At 35.6% G+C, this 18187-nt stretch overlaps 1 protein-coding gene across 1 annotated transcript in view; it reads left to right on the forward strand.

Moving 5' to 3' along the window:
* Positions 1-18187, forward strand: part of LOC107678653 (gamma-aminobutyric acid receptor subunit alpha-4-like) — a 32478-nt gene that overhangs the window by 4773 nt on the left and 9518 nt on the right. Inside the window, exons 3-7 of the mRNA XM_016474006.1 lie at positions 3213-3280; positions 4817-5037; positions 5400-5482; positions 11119-11262; positions 16816-16968. Of these exons, the coding sequence (XP_016329492.1) occupies positions 3213-3280; positions 4817-5037; positions 5400-5482; positions 11119-11262; positions 16816-16968 (669 nt within the window). The remainder of the gene's footprint in view (positions 1-3212; positions 3281-4816; positions 5038-5399; positions 5483-11118; positions 11263-16815; positions 16969-18187) is intronic.

The following is an 18187-nucleotide window of genomic DNA, read 5'->3' on the forward strand; positions in this document are numbered from 1 at the left end:
TGTGAATGCGTCCTGTGCATTTGTAGATAGCTGCACGCATTTGTGAATCGCATCCTGTGCATTTGCGAATTGTGAAACATTTCTTGCGTCAAGACGTGCTGGCAATCCACAAATACGTGAACTCCACCCACCGTCTACTCAAGCCAATCAGATAACAGCCACATTTCGCTGACCAATCGTAGCATGATCTCGCTATAGCCAATCACGTCAGGGCGGTCTCGTTCTGAGATAACTTCATTCATCTGCATTGGCTCAAATAGGTAATATAAGGGCCATAAAATGGGTACAGTAAAAGATGTTTAAAATTGGATTTCGTTAGACCATTAGACTGTGTATAATGCCAACCAAGCCACAGTATTTTATGTTACGTGCCTTTGAAAATGCTAGAGAAGCAGTACGTGATGAAGTGTAGTAGGTTAGACTAGTGCGTGCGCATTTACAGTGCTTTCTTTCACTATGATTCAGTTTATTAAAATACACTTCGAATGATCACAAAATTCAAGACATTCTATTTATTTGTCAATATGTTTAAGTTTTGTTAATCTCTTTACATTTATTTGTGGATCATAATCTATTTATTTGGAATTAAGCAACAATTCTATCTCCATAAATTGTTCACCCAAAAATGAAAATTCACTCTAATTTTGTTTCGAACCTGTTATTTCTGTGGAACATAAAAATAGCAAATTTGATTAAGGGTGCATGTGACAAAAAAGCACCATAAAAGTAGTCCATACGAATTGTCCACTGTAAGTCTTCTGAAATCAGTGGCTCAAGAGATTTTTTTTTCTTGTAAATAACAAGCTAAATTTTGAGTTTCTGTTTCTCATACAAGCTGCATTATGGCTTCAGATGGCTTGGAACATAGAGCATGAGTCATTTTATGATACTTAAAAGGGTTTTTTGGTACTTTCTAGAGCTTGACTAATGACACTACTGAAATAATGGAGTAGGATTTACTTTGAAACCATTTTCTCACAAATGTTTCTCACAATTTTCAGGAATTGCTAGTAATTTTTGCAAATAACTACAAAGAAACAGCAAGTAACACTGACTCAAATGTGAAATTTTGACGTAGAAAGACTGAAATAGTATTTTCTTGTAAAATGTACTCTAATCATTTTTGTTTATATTTACAACTTAAACTGCATGAACTGTTGTTATATTGAAAAAAAAAAGCTGTGTGAAAATGTTCCTTCTGTTTCACTGAAGAAATAATGCATGCTTTGGAATTAAATTTTTGAGAAAATAAAAATTGCTCAGTGGTTGCTCTTTTATAGCTTGAGAGACTGAGTGAAGTTCTCTGTTATTTTTAATTACAAATCTAAATCTAAATAAATAACAATAGAAACAAATTAGATAATTGTCATGCAGTAAGCGTATAGAGCTATAAAGTGAATGTGAACAGCAGCTTCATATTGAGACCTTTGACTTTTGATTGCACACTGTGGTCTTTTGGCAAATCTGTGCAGTTTGAGGCACTGTTGAAATATCTTTTGTATCTCTAAAGGAGATGCATCTGAAAACAGGAGACCTGAGAATCCTCCATTTACTCTCAGTTTAATCTTATTTGTATAGAAGCAAGATTTGAGATATTAAGATCTCTTTTTTGATTGTTGTGTGCAGTGGACTGAGTTTGTGAGATTGTTCCTGTCTTTCATATTTCTGTAGGATTCATGGTTGTCAACTGTGAGAGATGCTCATAGTGTCTGTTTAATGACAGATAATCCATTTTCTTGTGTTTGACTGAAGGCACTTCTCTCTCAAGTGATTTAGTCAAGCATCTATCAGAGAGCCTCTAGAACATTAAGAGTTCAACCTTCACAAGTTCAACCAATGAGACGGTTCAGTGATTAATCATGTGATTTAGAGCTTTGAGTGCCTGAGTCTGTTTTCGGTGACACTTTTGGTCTTTATTTGTTCATTTATTTTTTTCATTTTTCTCTCCACAAGAATTGTGTAAAAGTAGATAAATAAATGATAAATGGCTTCAGTCAGAGAAAAGTAAAAATCCAACCTGTGCCCATTTCCTTTCCTAATACACAATCATGTTCATATTGTGCAGTATTTGACAGCGTATGTTTTTAAGAAAAAAATCTGAATAATCTGCCTTTCCTTTTGGCTGACATCACATCCAAGATGTAGATGAGTTTGTGTCTTCATCAGAACACATTTGGAGAAATTTAGCATTATATCGCTTGCTCACCAATTGATCTTTTGCAGTGAATGGGTGCCATCAGAATGAGAGTCCAAACAGCTAATAAAAACATAGCAATAATCCACAAGTAATATACACGACGAGTCTATCAGGTGAAAAGCTGCATGTTTGTAGGAAACAAACCCATCATTACAATGTTTTTCACTTCAAACTGTTGCTTGTGGCTAAAATACGAGTCCTCTATCCATAAAATAGCTTCATCCAGTGATAAAAGTCATCTTGTCTGAATCTGAAGAGAAATATGCACAGACCAAGCACTGTTTACAATTTTGTAAACAGTGATACAACAGTGATATTACATGTGATAATGATTACTCTGATGTTTTTATCAGCTGTTTGGACTCTTATTCTGATGGCACCCATTCACAGCAGAGGATCCATTTGTGAGCAAGTGATGTAATGCTACATTTTTCCAAGTCTGTTCTGAAGAAACAAACGTATCTACATCTTGGGTGGCCTGAAGGTGAATTTTCAACAAATTTTCATTTTTGGGTGAACTATTCCTTTGATTTTAACCAACAGCCAAATAGCTGTTTATGTGTTGTTTTAGACTACTTTAATACTGTAGGTAATGCAGCCTTTCTAAAATCTTAATAGTAGTTCTCTAACACTGCGTAATATTGTCATAAAGGTTACACAATATTAGCAAATAATTACAAATTTTCCACTCCACTGCGACTCACGTTTAGCTCTGATTCCATTCTGACATGAAACGCACTTTACACCATCAGATAAATTCCTGATTGTTCAAATCAAGTCCTGGCCAATATAGGTTGTTTTTTATATGGAAGTCGAATGAGTCGAGAACGTGGATTCATTTTGACTTTGAAAAAAAAAGCAAAAGCAATCCTGTGTTAATCCATTTATTTCATTTGTAATACCTGGTTTGAGTCACATTCATAGATCACATCAGTTCTGTGCATTTATTTCAGATCTATTTCTACTTTCTAGTCATAAGGGGTTTAATGTGATTCTGATTCCTGTGTCTGACCAGGTCCAGTGACGGAAGTGAAGACCGATATTTACGTCACAAGTTTTGGCCCAGTTTCCGACGTAGAGATGGTGAGCGATCTGAAATGTTTATGATTATGTGTGAACACGTTGGATTTGTGTGTGTACATGTATGTGTGCACGAGCAGCTGTTATATAAGGTGGCATATCCGTCCGCTGAGATACGATTAAAATAAATAATTCAGCCAGCTTGCCATTTAGATCAATTCAAGGTGCAGTTGTCTGCTTAGTCAGAGTGAATCAAGTAGAAATAAAAAAATAAATAAAAATTGTGATGAGTCAACAATTTCAGTAGGTATGTACCCCTGAGAACAATATGAGGTTCAGCACCTCGCACAAGAGCACAACAGCACTAAGTGTGACCAAACGTACAGTGTTTAGCTCAGATTGGTACAGGCTGTGATAAAAATAATCAAAAAATGGCATTCTTAATGCATTCAACTTCCGTAATGTTTCCATTTCCAGGCGTGATATTGAATATTCAGCTGGTTTTCTGCAGTAAACTAAAAAAAGTGTAGAAACACTTTTAACTCATAAATACAAAGAAACGGCAAGTAAAACATTTAATTAAATGTGAAGTTTTGAAGTAGAAAAATTGAAATGGTATTTTCTTGTAAAACGTACCCCTGCAATCTTTGTTTTATTTACAACTTAGAAAAAAAAAAAAAATATATACATATATATATATTTACATATATATTATATATTACATATATATATATATATTTACAGCTATTTATATATTTTATTGGCTCTTGAAAAAACACAAAAATATTGTTGGTTACTGTTATTTTTCCCTGCCCACACAACCTTGATTACATTAGAAGAAAAGAAAAAGTTGTTTCAGATGTGTAGAAAGTTTGATCTTTGCTGCAAGATTATGAAAATAAATGTTATTTAGCAGAATAAAATCAACTGATTAATGGTGTAGGTTACTATAATGGACATTTCTTTAAAAAGTAAATAGAAAAAAAAAGATTTTACAATGTTTTTAAGAGTTACAGGGGAATTTTTTACAAGGTAATACAAGGATGTCTTTAAAAAGTAAGCATACTTCATTTTGATTTTGTTTTATTGATTATGTTTTAAGAGTTACAGGGGATTTGTCTACAAGGAAATTCTTTTTGGAGGAATTTGATTGAAAATGCTAGAGTTCATGAGATGCATACTTTGGTTTTTTGATGAATCTGCACAGTTTAATACATTTTTTCAAGTAAATAGGGTTCATTTATGTTGTTTTTTAAGGAGTTAAGGGTTACAGAGGATTTTTTTACAAGAAATTTCTTTCTTGGAAGAATTTGATGAGAAATCCTTGAGTTAATATCAAGATTAAAAAGTAAGGTTTTGATGTTATGTTGTTTTTAAGGGTTACAGGGGAATTTGGCAGGAGCACAATTTGTCAGCGTGAGGGGAAGTGTTTGTTTAAGTGTGTAGACAGTGTTTTTGCAAGATTATGGTGGATTTTATTTATTTTTTTTATTGAGAAGTTGCTTTTTACTGAACCACTCTAATGAAGCATTCTGTCAGGAGTAAGTCAGATTGATTTGCGTGCAGTTTTGACTGCTCTATGTCTGTGTTTTTTTCCAGGAGTACACCATGGACGTGTTCTTCCGCCAGACGTGGGTGGATAGGCGGTTGAAGTATGACGGCCCGGTGGAGATCCTCCGGCTAAATAACCTGATGGTGACCAAAGTCTGGACCCCCGACACGTTCTTCAGGAACGGCAAAAGATCTGTGGCTCACAACATGACGGCACCCAACAGACTCTTCCGAATCATGAAGAACGGCACCATCCTGTACACTATGAGGTACAGCACGCATCCGTCCAGTCCTGAGTCCAATTTATGCTGAAAGGACTTTGGCAGACTATGTTTGCTCGTGGGTGACCGTCGTTTTGCCAAGTAGGATGTGTTCCTGGATCATGTTTTGTTGGTCCTGCAACAGCATTTGTGTTCAGTGGAAAATGGCAGGTTGATATGAATGTTGTTGAAGCCTCAAACGCCGCCCTAAGGCTAACACTACAATACTAGCTGGTTGATAGAAATGGATGTTGATCCAGGAACATGTCTTACTTGGTGTAAAGTACTTTGAAGGCATTGGTAGACATGACATCCTCGATATTTTAACCATTTTATCTGTGTGTGTTTTTTTTTTTGTTTTTTTTTGACAGGTTGACAATAATTGCAGAATGTCCAATGAGACTCGTCAATTTCCCCATGGATGGCCACTCCTGCCCGCTAAAGTTCGGCAGCTGTGAGGATTACACTTTATATATGTTGATTTTTTCATCCCACAGAACACTAAAGCATGATTTGAGCCAGTATTTCAGAGTAAAGAAACGTGTCTGGAGTGAGGAGAAGAACATTATTTATGAAGCGTTTCTTGAAGAGCACAGAAATAATCCCTTCTTTAAAAATTTATTTTTCTCTCTCTTCACTGTCAGCTGACTAAACAATTCAAACGAGAAACAGAATTGATTATTTAAGGGTTTCTTTTGTGTGTAGAGACCCTACAAATACAGAATTGCAGTTCATCTATACGCTAGTATGCTCCTAAAAGCTGACAAAATTCACTTCTAGCATACAAATTTAAAATTCAAGAGGCTTTCTGTAGCAGAAAAATGCCAAAACTGTTAATGACTTGTTTGAATTTCATTGTATTTGTTTTTGTCCAATCAAATGCAAATGTTGCTTCAGCTTATAACACACACAAAACACACATTGGAAAGGTGGCTGATTCAGAATAACATACTACCATAATACACTTACCGTTTCTGACATGTCTTTATATTGCAGAAATAGTAAGGGTGGTATGCTATTCTAAACTGAGACTGTGTTTGTCAAAACATGGCTATATTCAGAACAGCACACTGTACATACTATTTCTGCTGCATAGTATATACACTACTGAATCCTTGAGATGTTTTATGCATTTGAAGGAAGTCTCTTATGCTCACCAAGGCTGCATTTATTTGACCAAATACAGTAATACGGCAATTATTATTATAATTTAAAATAACTGTTTTGTATTTGAATATATTTTAGAATATAATTTATTGCTGTGATGCAAAGCTGAATTTTCAGCATCATTACTCCATTCTTCAGTGTCACATGATCCTTCAGAAATCATTTTTAATATGCTGATTTTCTTCACAAGAAAAAATTTTTTATTATTAGCAATTTTGAAAAGAGTTCAAAAGAGCAGCATTTATTTGAAACATTATAAATATCTTTACTGTCACTTTTGGCCAATTGAATGTGTCTGAATAAATGTATAAATTTTTTACCAACCCCAAACTTTTGAACGGTAGTGTATACAGTAAGTGGTATATACATTTTATATGTGGAATAGCTAAATTGTTTATTTGCCATACTGCATGGGATATTGCATCCCATAATGCAATGCGCTCAACTTGACAATTCAAGTAATGTTACAAGTTAAAAATAATTTTTGAAATATTTAACAAATAAACAAATTGTTGTATTTATTTAAATTTAAATAGCAGGCAGTATTCAATGTACAGTGCGTAGTACGCAGTAAGCAGTAAGCAGTAGGCTAGTATTGCATTCTTAACATAGGATCTTTGAGAATTTATGGTACAAAAAATAATTTCAACATAACACAATATTGTTGCCCTGGCTGCTAGTTTAAACACTGAATAGTTCTTCATCTAGAATTACTTTTTCATAGTCGGCTAAGCAAATGTAAACTCATGACGTTCATTCTTTTCTTTGGGAGAGAAAAAATACATATATAAATATATACACCGTATATAAGCTACAAGTTTAATTTAAGAGTAAATACCTTAGAGGTTTCAAAAACAGCTCTTCTCCACAAGGAGAAATTACTTTTTCCTCCGAGTGTGTAAATACAGAGTTGGTTCATTTTCTAAAAACTGAACAAAGAATCTCTATATCAGCAGGACTGTTCACGACAGTCGGTCAGCAAAAATGAAAACGAAAACGTGAAAAAAAGTTCAGGAACAGAAAAAGAAATCTGAAAAGAAGGCGTAATCTCAAATGGGAATATGTGGCAGGTGGGTAGGGCTCTTTTATGGAGACTGCTGGAAGATCTGGAGATAAAATCAGTCCAGAGAGCTCCTGCTGGCGCATTGTGACATTGTGATGGAGGACGATCTCAATGTTTTGGTTTTTTAGTGGTGGCTGCGCTAATGTGCTGATGGATATCTCGTTCTCTCTTCTTTGTCTTATACATCTTCCTGTCCTTTCTCTGGGCCGGAGGGGAAGCATCTAGACAGAGAGCTGTTTGTCCCCTGTAGAGCCGAGAAGGTCAGCACAGCTTTCCCTCCTGCCCCGGGACAGCGCAGACCTATAACAGATCTCGTTTTTATTTTACGCTCTTTCCTTTGCACTCTTTACAGTTTTCTGCTCCTCTCTCATGTCATGCCATTTTCTTTCTTCTGTATTCATGTATTAGTGATGTTTGCTTGGGTCACAATCACTCAGGGGCTTAGTGATTTGAACGATACTAAATCTTAATGTGTAGTTCATTCTGCACTGTAAGGCTGCACAATTAATTGAAATAAAAGTGCAGAATGATTATCTAATCACAGAGGCTGCGATTTAATTAAATAAATATTGTGTTGCGTGTTTCAGGGTGAAGCGCGGCACTGTGTTCAATTACACGCGCAGCTTATATTCAGGTGTTTTCAGTGTTGCAGTTCGCGGTAAATGTTGAAACCACTTGAATGCTTATAATCTACATTTATGAACGCAACTATATGCCATCCATCTTCCTAAATTTGTAATAAGAACCGCTTATCCACCTTATTTTTAATGGAAGAGTGGTGCAGCTGTTTGTAACTTTAATGTGCAAGGCTTTCTGTGTCATCCACTTCCAGTTATTTTTAGCCTTACAAAACACCTTGTTACGCTGCTTGATATTGCAAACTGGTCTTTATCATACTAGTTTAATGTGTTGTCACAATTATAAACACACTGGTTTGTAGCGTAAATAGTTTTGCTGTTTACTGCACTTCCTTACTTCCTTTCTTCTGCATACTTACTTTCCACCACAATAAAAACTCATTGGTTTAATATTTGAAAATGAAGAGATTAAGGCAGCCATAAATATTGGTATTGTTATTTTACGGTTGTAATAAAAATATTTATTATTATTATTATTATTATTGTTGTTGTTGTTGTTTAGTACTCAATTTATTATTTTACAATCAAATATTACAATAGTAATAGGCCCTATTTATTTTGTTTAATGTTTTAATTTAGTAATCAAATATAATAATAAACTGAATAATAAGGATATTATTCATATATACTTTACAGTAAATTGTTATTATTTATTGTCATATTGAAATACAATTACAACATTTTTTGAATAAATTGCACAATCCTGCAAAGCACAACAAGCCTTAAAAATTTTAAATTACAATCACATTTTTTATTAGGAAAAAAAAACCCACAAAACTCCTGATTGCATACATTCCTTTTGAAATGACTGGATTTTGCCTGCAAAATCTTTCTGGGCATTTTAGAAACCACCAGTATTATTTTATTAACATTGATAAAGTACTATTATATTTTTAAGCTTAATTTTATATTTTATATTAAATTTTGTTGTTGTTTTTTTTCTTAATTTTCATTAGCTTTTTTATACAGTTTTTATTCATTTTGATTTATTGGGTTATGTTTTAGTTATTTTGGTATACTGTACAGTAAATTGTTATTATTTATTGTCATATTGAAATACAATTACAACATTTTTTGAATAAATTCCACAATCCTGCAAAGCACAACAAGCCTTAAAAATTTTAAATTACAATCACACTTTTTATTAGGAAAAAAACCCCCACAAAACTCCTGATTGCATACATTCCTTTTGAAATGACTGGATTTTGCCTGCAAAATCTTTCTGGGCATTTTAGAAACCACCAGTATTATTTTATTAACATTGATAAAGTACTATTATATTTTTAAGCTTAATTTTATATTTTATATGAAATTTTGTTGTTGTTTTTTTTCTTAATTTTCATTAGCTTTTTTATACAGTTTTTATTCATTTTGATTTATTGGGTTATGTTTTAGTTATTTTGGTACTTTAAGTTAAACTAAACATGAAAGAGAATTGTTGCCTTGGCAGCTAGCTGAAATAAACGTTTTTTTGTTTATTTGTTTTTTCAGTTAATGTTTATTTTATTCCAAGTAATGAAAATGGCTTCATTTTAGTTAACCCTGGAAACCACTTAGCAATGGCCTGGCAGCTAGAAACCAAACATAAGCATCGTGACAGAAAGTTTTGTGCAGACAAGTTTGAGTCATCAGAAAAGAGTTTGTAATTATACTCATGTTTTACTGATCCGTCTCTCTCTCCCGCATGGGTTCATTCAATTCCCCTCGAAAGATTCTGTCATGCCCAGCGTGACTTTGGATCAAAACTAGCTTAGTCTCTCTGTCCCCTCTCTCTTCTCTCTTGCGCACTCTCTTTCTATTTTCATGGGGTTGTTGGTGAGTGTCTTGGAAGCCCTTCCTCTGCTCTATTTCCCAGTGTGTGGGGGTTCAGAAACAGAAATGGAGAAAGAGACGGCGAGGAGGAGAGAAAAAAAGAGAATTAAGGAAGATAGAGAAGATGATGATGACGATCTCAAAGGAGGACAGGAGCGCAGGGAACGTGCCGACGGACTCCTGGATGTGCAGTCAGTCTCTACTCCGAGAGCGTGAGCCGTTTGATGTATGGATTTCTCCTACATAAATTAAATCTGTCTGATTCCAAGCAGGAGAACATCTCAGCAGATCTGATTTCTGTGTCAGGATGATTGTTCTGCTTGGCTCGGAACTGAGATTGGCACGCACAGTGGAGGAAGTGGGCAGCAGTGAGGAAAGATCAGTGTCTTAGCGGCGACCGTTCGACCCTGAGCTCGCGGACTAATACGCACAGTTCCATGCGTAGGCATACCCAGAGGAAGATTTATTGCTAAAAGATTGCTCTTTCGTCGCTCAGGCGACATAATGAAGTTCTCAGATATGTTTAATTGAAGTATTAACTCCTTTATTTCCTTTGGTGAAATACAAATAGAAAAATCGGGACAGTTGTTGGCATGGAAGAAGTATAATTAGATCATAAATGTTGGACTTCGGTCGTCTGATTGCCAAATTGCATCAGTTCTTGGAAAGAAAAATCACAAATGGGACCTTTTTTATATTTTATTTATTTCTTCCTCAATATTTTGTCTTGTTTTTAGTACAAATATCTAAACATTCTTCAAGACATTAAGTCTTGTTTTCTGAAAAAATGCATCAAAATGAAGAAGATTTATGCTTAAAACAAGACAAAAATCTGTCAATAAGGGAATTTCTTACCCCAATGGCAGATAATTGTTCTTGTTTTAAGCATAAACTATCTTAATTGTAAATGCATTGTCATTTAAGAATGCTTAGATATTTGTTCTGAAAAAAGACAAAATACTGAGTTAGACTAAAAATGTTTGCAGTGTAAAAATGAAATGAAATTCTAATCTCACATGTAAATATACAATCTCACCGATGTCTCAAACTGTGCTCAGATTTGCTAAAGCTATCAAAATCTGCAATCATAAATCTCAATGCAAACAAATATTTTCCTCTGATCTCTAGTTTCCAGCAATATGCCAGCTATTGCCTCATTTGTTTCCATTTTACCTAAGGCTTTTTTTCTCTGGAGGAAAATATGAGCATCAGGAGACTGCAGCAGAAGTGTCCATTTACTCTCTGTTTAATCTCATTAGTCTTTTTCATTTCCACTGGGATACACACAATGCCACAGATATGGTCTGACTGTCAGTGTTATGCACACATATATTCTATAGAATATATATATATATATATATATATATGTCATGGAAGGTGTTGTTATGATGGCTCTGTTTTTTGTGTCAGATGCCTACCCAAAGACTGAGATGATCTACACCTGGACTAAAGGCCCGCAGCATTCTGTGGAGGTCCCACCTGAGTCGTCCAGCCTGGTACAGTACGACCTGATCGGACAGACTGTGTCGAGTGAGACTGTAAAGTCCATCACAGGTACAGACACATAACACATAACAGTGACACCAACATTTTTGCTGCAAATATCTTGAAATATACAGTATACGACTGTTCACATGTTTGGGGTCTGTACGATTTTCTATGTTTTGGAAAGAAGCCTCTTATGCTTTCCAAGGCTGCATTTATTTGCTCAAAAATATAGTAAAAACAGTAATATTGTAAAATATTATTACAATTTAAAATAATTGTTTTCTATTTGAATATATTTTAAACTGTGATTTATTCCTGTGATGAAAAGCTGAATTTTCAGCATTATTACTCCAGTCTTCAGTGTCACATGATCCTTTATAAATCATTCTAATATGCTGATTTACTGGTTAAGAAACATTTCTTATTATTAAGAGTTGAAACAGTTGTGCTGCTTCATATTTTTGTGGAAGCATTGTTTCAGAATTCTTTGATTAAGAGTAAGGTTCAACAATCTTCCATTGTATATATCTTTACTGCCAATTTTGATCAATTTAATGCATCCTAACTATTGAACCCCAAACTATTGACCAGTAGTGTAGTGCTTGCAGTGATTTAATATTCCTCAAAAACTGTGGTTGGGATTTGGTCTAAACCTCTAACTCTACAGTACATGTTAAATTTCTGTGATTAATTCAGCCCAAACTATATAGCTCATTTAATATATTTAAAAAAATATCTTATATCTATTTTCATATTAGAATTGTGATTGGTCAGGGTTTTTTTTTTTTTTTTTTTTATTTTCAACCATTTATAGGAACATGTCAAAACCAGCCCTGATCATGACAGGACATTTTGTCAATTGCTTGGTTTCTATGTATGTGGGCCATCCAATGGTAAATCACTAGTCTAAAATCCTGCTCTCCATAAACCATATTTTAAAAATAATAATAATAAAAAGTTCTGACTGGTTGTTATTATGTCACAATATACAGCATTTTCAATACAACAAAATGTCTTACCATGTTGCGCCTGGTTAGAACACAGTGTTAAGCCCCGTTCACAGCTATAAAGATAACTATAAAGATAACAATATTAGTGTCCACACCAGCAGATGATATCGTCTGTTTATTCTAAGCACAGGTTCGTCTGCCGCTTTAAATTCTCGAGCTCGTGATAGCAGGATGGATTCTGACTGGAAAAAAAATCGTTCTGAAAGTGATTCCAACTATATCGTTTCTCTGTGCATTTATCGTTATAGTTGTGGTGTGGACTGCTATTCTTTAATATTGAGAACGATTTTAGAACTATACATTGTCTTTATAGTTATTGTCCTTGGTGTGAATGGGCCTTTAGTCTTAAACAGATAGTTCACCCAAAAATGAAAATCGTGGCATTAATTACTCACCCTCATGTCGTTCCAAACCCGTAAGACCCTCATTCATCTTCTGAACACAAATTAAGATATTTTTGATGAAATGCAAGAGCTTTCTGACTCTGCATAGACAGCATGTAACTGAAATGTTCCCAGGCCCAGAAAGGTAGGAAAGACATCGGTAAAATAGTCCATGTGACATCAGTGGTTTAACCATCATTTTATGAAGCTACGAGAATACTTTTTGTGCGCAAAGAAAACAAAAATAACATTTTTATTCAACAATTCATCTCCTCCGCGTCATTGTCCTCTGCCATTATCAAGAGTACCACGACGCATGCGTAGCTTCCATGGGCGGCGCTAGGGAGGGGCTAGCAGGTGCTTCAGCACCCCCAAGAAAGACAAAAGCACCCCCATAGCACCCCCACAGATTTTTTTCCTGGAATCAATTATATACAGGCTGTAGCCTATTGTATTTTACAAATAAGCTGATAAAAAAAAAACATTTGACTAGGGATGTTCATTTCGGTTAATTTTCCTGACCGACAACCGTTAATTGTTATCCGAACATTAACCATTAACTGATAAAGTTAGAATAATAAATTAGTATTAAATAAAAATAGAATGGATGTGGGTCTGTGACCCATTAAAAATAAATAAATAAGTAAACCACAGGTTTATTTTAAAATGCAAACAGCAGCATACAGAACAACAGAGCAACAACAGAACCTGGATTCACACATCGTCAAATTATCATGCACCTGCAGTGCTTCTGAAAACAGAGAAAAACAGAATAAAATAACAAATAAAAATAATAAAATAGATAGGCCTACACTAAATATTTTTCAATTAAATAATTAACATTAATTCATGACAAAACAAAAACACACTGAATCCTTCAATGCACCTTAAAGAACCGGCAGAGTCTTTTTTTCGTCAGACAAAAATAAATAGCAGGCCTACCTCAGTGCACAATGTGTCTAGTTTTTATTAAAAAATAAAATGTGCGGATAGTCAAGTATAGAGCTCTCCGCAGAACTGTTTCATAATGCCGCTCCAGCTGAATTTCTGACCATTACCACCCGCTCCCGCGGTTTTTGTGGCCGCTCCCGCAAACATTCTTATATTGTTTATAATTTTCGCTCTATCAATATGCGGGTATTGAAATCGCTTTTGAATGCGTGCTCGCTGTTCACTTTCACTTTCGATTTCGCGTTCACACACTCTGTGTAAAGGAGCACATCTAATCTTACAAAATCAGATATTTTTCAGTGAGTTCAGGATCTGCTGAGCAGCAAATACTCCAGCACGGTCTGTCAGTCATCTATCCTACTCTCGACCCGTGATGAGTCAAGCTTGTGTTGGATGCAGGGTTGCAAAGTGCGCATTTTTTCCCACGGAATCGGGCTATTTTTATTAAACTGATGCCCTGGGTTGATTTTTCCCCGTGGGTAAACAAATATGTATAGCATACTTTTCTTTCACCATGCAGCAAACTTACTTGAAATACTTGGGGGTACTATATTTAAGTATATAATACTATTAAAAAAAAAAACTTTTAAACCGTTTAAATTGATAGTTTTATTCTGTCTTTTTTTTTACTTTCGGTTAACGGTTAAACGGTTAATATGAACATCCCTGACTCTTTGCATGCATAACTCGTGCAAAGCAACAACTATGTGATTTGCGGCTGTCGCACATTTCATAATGTCATTATAGCATTTTATTTTAAAAATGGAGCGCTTACTTGTACTAAGTAGGCCTGCCCCCGACTGAAGATTTTTCTAGTCAACTAGTCGCATGTAATATTAAATTGATTAATGTAATAATATACTAAACCATCATTTAATATATAGGCAGGCCGCGCATAAAGCAATTGCCTCAAAGCACCAGCAAATTGATTATGAATGTGTTGGGGGAAAAGAAAGACATTTTAATTATTTATTAATAAACTAGTGCTTTCTGAGTCAGTGTCGGCTGCAAAGATGAAGTTGCCGAATGTCCACACTGACTCGCCATCTCCACATGGATGTGCCCAAAAATGCACCATTTCATATGGACTACATAGGCTAATTAGAGAATATTACAAAATGGAGTGGGCGAATTTTCCTTATATTTATTTTATTATTAATATAAAAAATAATAATAACCTATTTTGGTTATATTTACTTTTAATTGCCCAGCTCCCCCTGTCAATGATCTAGCACCCCCTCAGCATCTGCGTTCAAAATTCTCTGGCGCCGCCCCTGGTAGCTTCGTAAAATTACAGTTGAATCACTGATGTCACATGGACTATTTTAACAGTGTCCCTATACTGCATTTTTGGGCCTAGGAACATTTCAGTTGTGTTGCTGTCTATGCAGGGTCTAAAGCTCTCAGATTTAATCAAAAATATCTTAATTTGTGTTCCGAAGAAGAACGAAGGTCTTACGGGTTTGGAATGACATGAGGGGGAGTAATTAATAACAGAATTTTCATTTTTGTGTGAACTATCCCTTTAACAGTGTTTATATGTGAAACAACATAGTATTTAATTGACACAGAAAACCTAAACTTACCTAAAACTCAAGAACTGCCGTTTCTTTCTGGGAGTGCAAATCTAGTTTTTAAACGGTTAATATGAACATCCCTGACTCTTTGCATGCATAACTCGTGCAAAGCAACAACTATGTGATTTGCGGCTGTCGCACATTTCATAATGTCATTATAGCATTTTATTTTAAAAATGGAGCGCTTACTTGTACTAAGTAGGCCTGCCCCCGACTGAAGATTTTTCTAGTCAACTAGTCGCATGTAATATTAAATTGATTAATGTAATAATATACTAAACCATCATTTAATATATAGGCAGGCCGCGCATAAAGCAATTGCCTCAAAGCACCAGCAAATTGATTATGAATGTGTTGGGGGAAAAGAAAGACATTTTAATTATTTATTAATAAACTAGTGCTTTCTGAGTCAGTGTCGGCTGCAAAGATGAAGTTGCCGAATGTCCACACTGACTCGCCATCTCCACATGGATGTGCCCAAAAATGCACCATTTCATATGGACTACATAGGCTAATTAGAGAATATTACAAAATGGAGTGGGCGAATTTTCCTTATATTTATTTTATTATTAATATAAAAAATAATAATAACCTATTTTGGTTATATTTACTTTTAATTGCCCAGCTCCCCCTGTCAATGATCTAGCACCCCCTCAGCATCTGCGTTCAAAATTCTCTGGCGCCGCCCCTGGTAGCTTCGTAAAATTACAGTTGAATCACTGATGTCACATGGACTATTTTAACAGTGTCCCTATACTGCATTTTTGGGCCTAGGAACATTTCAGTTGTGTTGCTGTCTATGCAGGGTCTAAAGCTCTCAGATTGAATCAAAAATATCTTAATTTGTGTTCCGAAGAAGAACGAAGGTCTTACGGGTTTGGAATGACATGAGGGGGAGTAATTAATAACAGAATTTTCATTTTTGTGTGAACTATCCCTTTAACAGTGTTTATATGTGAAACAACATAGTATTTAATTGACACAGAAAACCTAAACTTACCTAAAACTCAAGAACTGCCGTTTCTTTCTGGGAGTGCAAATCTAGTTTTGTTTAAACTGCTTACTCTAAAGGAAGAATTACATTTTAAACATCAAGCTACCACAGATTTTATGTCTTAATAGTTTGTCCTGCATGTTACAAATACCACAAACCGACAGGCTCTTTAGGCTACGTTACAGTTAAGTCCATTTTATCAGTGTGCACGTGTTCAGAGACACCTGGTCCGTGTCCGAGTCACCTGATCAATGCATATGGAGAATATCTGATAGCGATGCAAGCTAGATTAAAAGAAAAACCTTTATACTCATGCCACAAGGCCTAATGTCAGCTTAAACGTAAAGGTCAGCGTGAATGCTTGCAGATCGGCTTGGTTTTTTAGAGCACTCGGTTAAACAGAAGGGGGAAAAAAACAATGGCATTTGTTTATTTATTACGTCTTTTTGATCAAAATTACATAAGAGATCTGGAGCATTCAGTGTGTGTTTTGATTACTGGAGCACTGTTTCCCAATACGGCTGTGAGCCTCATTCTGTTAAAATAAGATGAATCTGCCAGCGCAGCTTAACAGCCAGAAAACTTTGCTGTTCAGCCAAAATAAGTCTGCCGTTGTGACAGACTGTCATTCTGACCTTGTTCCTTTGTGTGTCCGCTTTCGGGCTAATAAGACACTTCCTGTTTCTCTTTCTCTGCTCTTTCAGGTGAATATGTGGTAATGACGGTCTACTTCCACTTGAAACGGAAAATGGGCTACTTCATGATTCAGACGTACATCCCCTGCATCATGACTGTAATCCTTTCTCAGGTGTCTTTCTGGATAAATAAGGAATCCGTGCCCGCCAGAACTGTCTTTGGTACGTGTTACTCTCAAATTTTGTGCACCGTTTCCCCCTCTGAGCCGCCAACACCATTTTCATGCAAATACGGAGAAAAGAGCTGCTTCCTTCTGTCATATCTTTCTCTCTCTCTCTCTCTCTCTCTCTCTCTCTCTCTCAGAATTTTCATTTTTGTGTGAACTATCCCTTTAACAGTGTTTATATGTGAAACAACATAGTATTTAATTGACACAGAAAACCTAAACTTACCTAAAACTCAAGAACTGCCGTTTCTTTCTGGGAATGCAAATCTAGTTTTGTTTAAACTGCTTACTCTAAAGGAAGAATTACATTTTAAACATCAAGCTACTACAGATTTTATGTCTTAATAGTTTGTCCTGCATGTTACAAATACCACAAACCGACAGGCTCTTTAGGCTACGTTACAGTTAAGTCCATTTTATCAGTGTGCACGTGTTCAGAGACACCTGGTCCGTGTCCGAGTCACCTGATCAATGCATATGGAGAATATCTGATAGCGATGCAAGCTAGATTAAAAGAAAAACCTTTATACTCATGCCACAAGGCCTAATGTCAGCTTAAACGTAAAGGTCAGCGTGAATGCTTGCAGATCGGCTTGGTTTTTTAGAGCACTCGGTTAAACAGAAGGGGGAAAAAAACAATGGCATTTGTTTATTTATTACGTCTTTTTGATCAAAATTACATAAGAGATCTGGAGCATTCAGTGTGTGTTTTGATTACTGGAGCACTGTTTCCCAATACGGCTGTGAGCCTCATTCTGTTAAAATAAGATGAATCTGCCAGCGCAGCTTAACAGCCAGAAAACTTTGCTGTTCAGCCAAAATAAGTCTGCCGTTGTGACAGACTGTCATTCTGACCTTGTTCCTTTGTGTGTCCGCTTTCGGGCTAATAAGACACTTCCTGTTTCTCTTTCTCTGCTCTTTCAGGTGAATATGTGGTAATGACGGTCTACTTCCACTTGAAACGGAAAATGGGCTACTTCATGATTCAGACGTACATCCCCTGCATCATGACTGTAATCCTTTCTCAGGTGTCTTTCTGGATAAATAAGGAATCCGTGCCCGCCAGAACTGTCTTTGGTACGTGTTACTCTCAAATTTTGTGCACCGTTTCCCCCTCTGAGCCGCCAACACCATTTTCATGCAAATACGGAGAAAAGAGCTGCTTCCTTCTGTCATATCTTTCTCTCTCTCTCTCTCTCTCTCTCTCTCTCTCT

Source organism: Sinocyclocheilus anshuiensis, unplaced genomic scaffold, assembly GCF_001515605.1.
Source record: "Sinocyclocheilus anshuiensis isolate Anshui unplaced genomic scaffold, SAMN03320099.WGS_v1.1 scaffold877, whole genome shotgun sequence".
Lineage (NCBI taxonomy): Eukaryota > Metazoa > Chordata > Actinopteri > Cypriniformes > Cyprinidae > Sinocyclocheilus > Sinocyclocheilus anshuiensis.